Genomic DNA, 6,339 nt, shown 5'->3' on the forward strand with positions numbered 1-6,339 from the left:
ATTCAGGGAAAGGGGTTATCCCGAGAATTTATTAGTGAACAAAATGGAGGGCACCCTAAAGGAGAATACAAAATGCAAGGGAGGGGAAGAAGAGGATAAAAAGATTATGGAACCTATATTTATCACAAGATATTCAAAAGAGGCTTTAGGTCTAAAATCGATTATGCAAAAGTATTGGCACATCATATGTGGAGATCCTGTTTTGGGTCGGGTGTTGCAATCAAAACCAAAAGTGGTGTTCAGAAAAGCCCCCTCATTAAAAGATTTATTAACTAACAGTTATATAAAGAAATCAAAACCAAAGGAAAAAGGGAGTCATACGGGTTTCTACCATTGTGGAAGATGTAAACCATGTAGAGACACTAAGGGTAGTCGAAATGAAAGAGGAGAAAAGAACGTCGTAGAAATAAATGGTCAGAAAATAAAAATGCATGAACATATGAATTGCGATTCCTGTAATGTAATTTATGCCCTTAAATGCCCATGTGGCTTGGGATATATAGGGAGAACTGGACGAAAATTAAAAACCAGAATAGGAGAACATATTAGGAATATCAGAAAAGGGGTAATGACACACAGTGTTTCAGCACATTTCAAAAAAGCACATCAATCCAACCCAGAGAAACTACAATTTTGGGCAATTGAAAGAATATTTCCACATTGGAGGGGGGAACATTTAAGCACTGTACTAAGCAGGAGAGAGAGTCAGTGGATATATAAGCTGGGTACGTTAACACCAGGAGGTATGAATATAGACTTTGAATTAAAATGTTTTTTGAGAGACACATAAATATTTTTGCCTAGCAATATATCTATTGGAGTATAGGGATATGGTAGAAGTACTAGATTTCACTATATGCACCAAGGTCTATGGGTTTTGAGTGACACATTGTTTGAATGTGTCTAAGTAGATGCAGGGATATATAAATTGGACCTAGTTCACACTGAAGCACTTCAACATTTGAATAGAGATATAGGTGGGGACCTAGTTCACACTGATATAGGTAGGGACCTAGTCCACATTGAAGCACTTTAACACTTCAACAGTGATATAGGTAGGGATAAAAAAGCACTTTTACAAAAATATAGGTAGAAATGAATGAAGCACTTTATCTAATGCACTTTAATATTCGCTTAGTATCATGATGGGTAGACGTAAAGGAATTTAGTTTTATAATGTAGCACTAGACATTAAGGATGTCTGTGATCACAGGTTGTAAAAATAGGAATATGTGCAAAATGTATTTGTAGTAATCTTTGTATTAAGAAAATATGTATATAAAAGTAAAAAATGTTTTTCTGTTACTAATACGCTAGAGTTTATACAACATCTCTAGCTCAACATCTCCCAGACACAATGAAAACAAAAGAAGGTTTTTTTTTTTTTTGTTTTTTTTTTTGTTTTTTCTTTCTCCAACTCCCTATGTAATGAGTGAAGCACATTTTTGGGTTAATTGGGTAATACCCACGTGACTTTGAATGACAGGTTGAGGGGCTTGGCTCAGCACTCCCTGTGATTGGAGGATAGTTTGAAAACAGAGATTGCCCTCCAGGTGGTTTGGAGAAACTAGCAAACATGGATTTTTTTAGCCTGATGTGTATGTATGCTTAAAGTGTTTTCCTTATTTAGATACCTTGTTCAAATCAGATGTATTCCGTGTTCCTTGTTTTTTTTTTTTTTTTTTAAATGTATGTTTTTTAAATGTATGTGATTTATGTATGAAATTGAAAATGTATTTTATGGAGAAACAGTTTTGTATAAATAAAGCTAGAGGACGGACGCTAATCATGCCCCAGAAGAAGCACAGAGGCGAAACCCTGGGTCGGGCAAGGATTGGCGTCCTCGTGGAGTCATTTGTGATATGCGCATTTTTTATCTACATATGTGAGTAGAACTGGAAATAAAAGTTTTAAAAGTTTGAAACTGTCTACACTATGTCTGGATATGTCTCTTATATGCAGTGAGTGGAGGAGACTAGGACAGGAGTGAAAATATTGACGGTTTCTGGTCTGAATGGTGACTTATCCCTGAAAGTGATCCCTTGTGTTTGGTGCACAAATAAGGAGGAAACCTACATGGATCGTCTTTTTCGTTTTTGAGCTCCGGTCACAAAAGAGTTTCTTCTACTGGATTATTGAATAGTGGATGTTTGCTGGATCCATCTAGGACCGTTAAGGACAGCTCATAAGAGGGAAGGTGCAGCACCACGCAATTTTTTTGTTGGTTAATGCAATAACTAAACTGACAGACATTTTATTTGTAGCTAAGTTTGTAAAAATCAGATTGTAGAAAGAAACCAGCATTGAGAAAGGGAAAGGTACCCTAAATGTTGCTACATGAATGTTAACATGTTGTCTCCAGACCTAGATATTGCTCTGCTTGGTTTGTAGCAGATATCTCTGAAAAACAAGGTATGAAATAGAAAAACACAAAAACACAAAATGGCCATTTTGAATTAATACTTTAATTGGTGTTTAAAAGTAAAGAGCATTTCTTTTAATTAATGCATATATTGAACTCTTCTGAAAGATCCAATTCTTGGGTTAGAAGCTCCCCAGTCGCTGTATCTCCTGTACTCTCCAGGTCTCAGGTAATACTGACGTCCCCTGTAGTTGGGCTCCTCATAGAACATCCAGTATCCATCATGCACATGGCAGGAGTGAATGTCATGGTAGCGGAATTGCTCATAGACATGAGGACAATCTTCAGTGAACTCCATCATCTGGCCTTTAAAGTCTTCTCTCTCGTACACCCTTAGCCTGAATGGTCCACGATGCTGTGTTTTGGCAAAAGGTATTTTTAGAAAACAATTAATTCAAAATCTTGCACAAATAAGTACGTTGATTGGGAAACTAAAGGGTTAATTTTTACTATACATGGCTGCAGACAGTGTTAGAATTCTGTATAACAAATATCTTTTTTTTTGTTTTTAGTAGCAGCGGAACTGTGAAAATATATTATATTCCAGGATCGTAGCTGGACTCCTGTTTAAATTCTATTTACTGAATATAACTGAGCCCCTCTTCTCTGCTTTGAGTACAACAGAGATAAGGGATTGGAGAGCAGATCTAAAGAACACCGCAGTTTGAGGAGACTCAGAGCTCCAAATCCCTCTTCCTTTAAGACTCTATTTTATTTGGTGGACATTTCCCATATTTGCCACAATATTTACCTGTGGGGTTACACGGCAGGATCGAATGGAGTCATTGTAACCCATCCATTGCTGGAAGTCAGGATATTCTCCTCTCCTCAGGAAGTATTGGTGTCCTCTGTAGTTTGAATGTTCATAAAGGATCCAGTTTCCGTTCTCCACTCGAATGGAATTGCACCGATTGAAGTATGAAGACAGATCAGTGGAGTCAGAGTTGCACTCATAAGAACGACCCTGGAAGTTTCTGTCTTCGTAGAAGATAATCTAAAATAGAAATGTATATGAATGTTTGGTTACATTGAAAAAAAAATGTATACTAAGTGTGGATCCTCTAATAGCAACCAAGCACCATATTTTCAAACTATAATATGTATTTTTTAGCAAGAAAGAATCTTGCTTAAAAAATGCCTGCATCTTATAGTATAAGATAGTAGATAGTATTTATCCTTTTAAAAGGAAACCAATCAAAACACTTGCTGTATTTATATTGGTTTTTAAACTGATGAAGGCATTAGTCCAATATATATATATATATATATATATATATATATATATATTATATATTATATATACCAGCCCCCAGTAGTATATAGTCAGCCAGCTCCCAGTAGAATACAGCCTGCCAGCCCCATTTAGTATACAGCAGCCCCTAGTAGTATACAGCAAGCCCCTAGTAGTATACAGCAGCCCCTAGTAGTATACAGCAAGCCCCTAGTAGTATACAGCAGCCCCAAATAGTATACAGCAAGCCCCTAGTAGTATACAGCAGCCCCTAGTAGTATACAGCAAGCCCCTGAGCTGTGCGTCAGTGAATGATTGTAGCAATGTTGTGTGTTTGATTAAATAGATGTAGCAGGACTGTGTTAGTAAATGGATGTTGCAGAATTGTGTGTGTGAATGAATGATTGTAGCAGTGATCTGTGTGTATGGATGTAGCAGAGATGTGTGTGGTGTTCTTGTGTGTGACCAACAGAGAATTTTTATTTGGTATCAAATATATTTTACATTTTGGATAACTAAGTCTGGGGTGTATCTTATACTATCTTGTAAAAATATGGTAATATTTGCATTGGATAATTTTTGTCTGGCTGCCAGGGACATATAGGCAATTAAGGTTTACAAAATATTTCTGAAGACACGTAGTACTAAAGATAAACCATGTGCTTCACTCAATTAAAGATCCTTTTTTAATTTATAGCTTGTGCTTGTGTTTTAAAATTACTGTAAACGGACTCTAGCATGGAAGGTGAAAGTAATATTTCCCAAGTCAGCCCCAGTGATTGCCACGTGAAATGCTGTGTAATATTACACTCCATGGTGGACATTTATCATAGTTTTTTTCTGACTTTTTGGTATAAAAATGTTGCATAAAAATCATGTTTTTTGTAACATTTTAGTGCTAAAAAAATTGCACTGGTCTTTTCTCACCACACAAAATAGTGACCTAAAGGGGTTTGCCCATGAAAGAAAGTTCTCAAATTTTTTTCCCCTAGTGATGTTTACACAATAAAAATCATTTTTAACGCCCTTACTTTACAATTTTACTCAGTTTTTTTGCTGTTTTAGCTCCTACAACTCAGTGATGGTCAGAGTAAAATAGTGTGGACGGGGACTCTCTAAGCAGACACTTTATGATTCCTACAAGATGTTGTGTGCTAACAATGTTAGATCATCAGGATACAGGGTTTATTTGTACTTTCATTCGCCTGGAGAAGGGTCTGGCATAGAAATAAACACTGCGCAGGCTCCGGCCAGAGCACCAGCATATTATAAATATCCCCTACACAATGAAACAAACTATGTGTTCCTTGAAATGAAGTCAGAGATATATGGAGATAGGGCGTAGGGTTCAAATGCACCGCTCTGGACAAAATTCGGTCACAATAAATAAAACAGAAGTTTCATCACTATGGTCTATAACTTGACTATGTTAATACAAACTAAAGAGCATATAAATTATAAAATTTTGATTTTTTTGTTATGATTAGCTCTAGGTATTAGCTTCACAAACTGCTTTGAAAACCTAAAGAAAACAAAAGAATATTCAGTCAACTGAAAGGTCCTTTACCTTAACCATCTTGTCTGGTGACCTGCTGCAGTGGTTGTGCACTATTCATGCTACGAGCTGTTTGCTTTTATACATCTAGTACTGCTGATGTATGCATACAGTACAATGCATCGTATGCTGACCCCTTTTCTGTCAACTATAGTAAATGTATAGACCTTTTGTTTTGAATATTTTACAAACTTTTTAAACTCTCTTTTGTACTGATGAATGCAGTTCAATGCATCCGATCTCTGTGGGGCATGTGACCTCTGATCACTAGAAAGAACACAGCATGTTGATAGGAGTGGTACTGCTTCTAGAAGAAAACTCCCATTTGAACTTATTCCGGGCAATCCTTTACAACAACAGGGAACGAGCAAATGCACATGGTATGGTAAATTTTATTTCTGTATATTTACTGTATACTTGGCAAATTATATAATAAATCCCTAATGTTATCTCCCTATAGAAAGAAAAAATGCACTGAAGTTCCACACCTCTTCAAGCTCACAAAAATCACCTCTCCAGGTGTACATCTGATAAAAGGTTCATTTTATTTAAAATGATACTTCATATAAAATAACAGAGTAGGCTGTAGAAACGTAGCACTACCACATATATAAATACTTCAAGAGACGTGTTTGGAGTCTGAACTGGACTCATGATCAGTTGATGACTGACGATAATTCCGATTTAAACTCCAAACACGTCTTTTCAACTATTTTTGAAGCTGTTAGACACATTCCAGATCCTCATGACAGGAACACCATGGGCTGCCCAGATTGTCTAATGCTATCTATATGGTTGTGACGAAAACACAACCAAATGTGGCACAAACATATTTCATATCAAAAGTCCTAAAATATTTAGATTTAGATAATACAGAACTTTCAGGCCTTTTTGAGGGCATACAAAACAAAGGGGCTCATTTACTAAGGGTCCGTAGAGCGCATTTTCCCGATGTTTTCTGCCGAATTGCCCTGGGATTTTGGCGCATCGACGCGACAGAAATTCGGGGGAGGGGGGGCGTGGCGACAGATTCAGACGCGCAAGGTGTAATATATAGAATTGTGTCGCAAGACACGCACTTACATGCACCAGGAAGAAGAAGGTGAACTCTGGCGGACCTTGGCACGGAAG

The 6,339-nt window shown here is 36.9% G+C and overlaps 1 protein-coding gene across 1 annotated transcript; it reads right to left on the reverse strand.

Moving 5' to 3' along the window:
* Positions 1 to 2,443: 2,443 nt before the first annotated feature.
* LOC140074510 (gamma-crystallin 1-like) lies at positions 2,444 to 5,253 on the reverse strand. Its single transcript, XM_072119475.1, has 3 exons — positions 5,221 to 5,253; positions 3,174 to 3,416; positions 2,444 to 2,777 (listed from the first exon to the last, which is right to left on the reverse strand). Exons 1-3 carry the CDS (start codon positions 5,227 to 5,229, stop codon positions 2,502 to 2,504), a joined length of 528 nt encoding a protein of 175 aa, XP_071975576.1. The 5' UTR covers positions 5,230 to 5,253; the 3' UTR covers positions 2,444 to 2,501.
* Between the last annotated feature and the right edge of the window lie 1,086 nt (positions 5,254 to 6,339).

Source organism: Engystomops pustulosus, chromosome 8, assembly GCF_040894005.1.
Source record: "Engystomops pustulosus chromosome 8, aEngPut4.maternal, whole genome shotgun sequence".
In the NCBI taxonomy this organism is placed as follows: domain Eukaryota; kingdom Metazoa; phylum Chordata; class Amphibia; order Anura; family Leptodactylidae; genus Engystomops; species Engystomops pustulosus.

What these genes read in the sequence shown, in the direction of transcription:
- LOC140074510 (XM_072119475.1), bottom strand. An exon ending in CCTGCCGTGTAACCCCACAG is followed by an intron (nt 2,778 to 3,173) that starts GTAAATATTGTG and finishes GCCAAAACACAG; the next exon opens with CATCGTGGACCATTCAGGCT.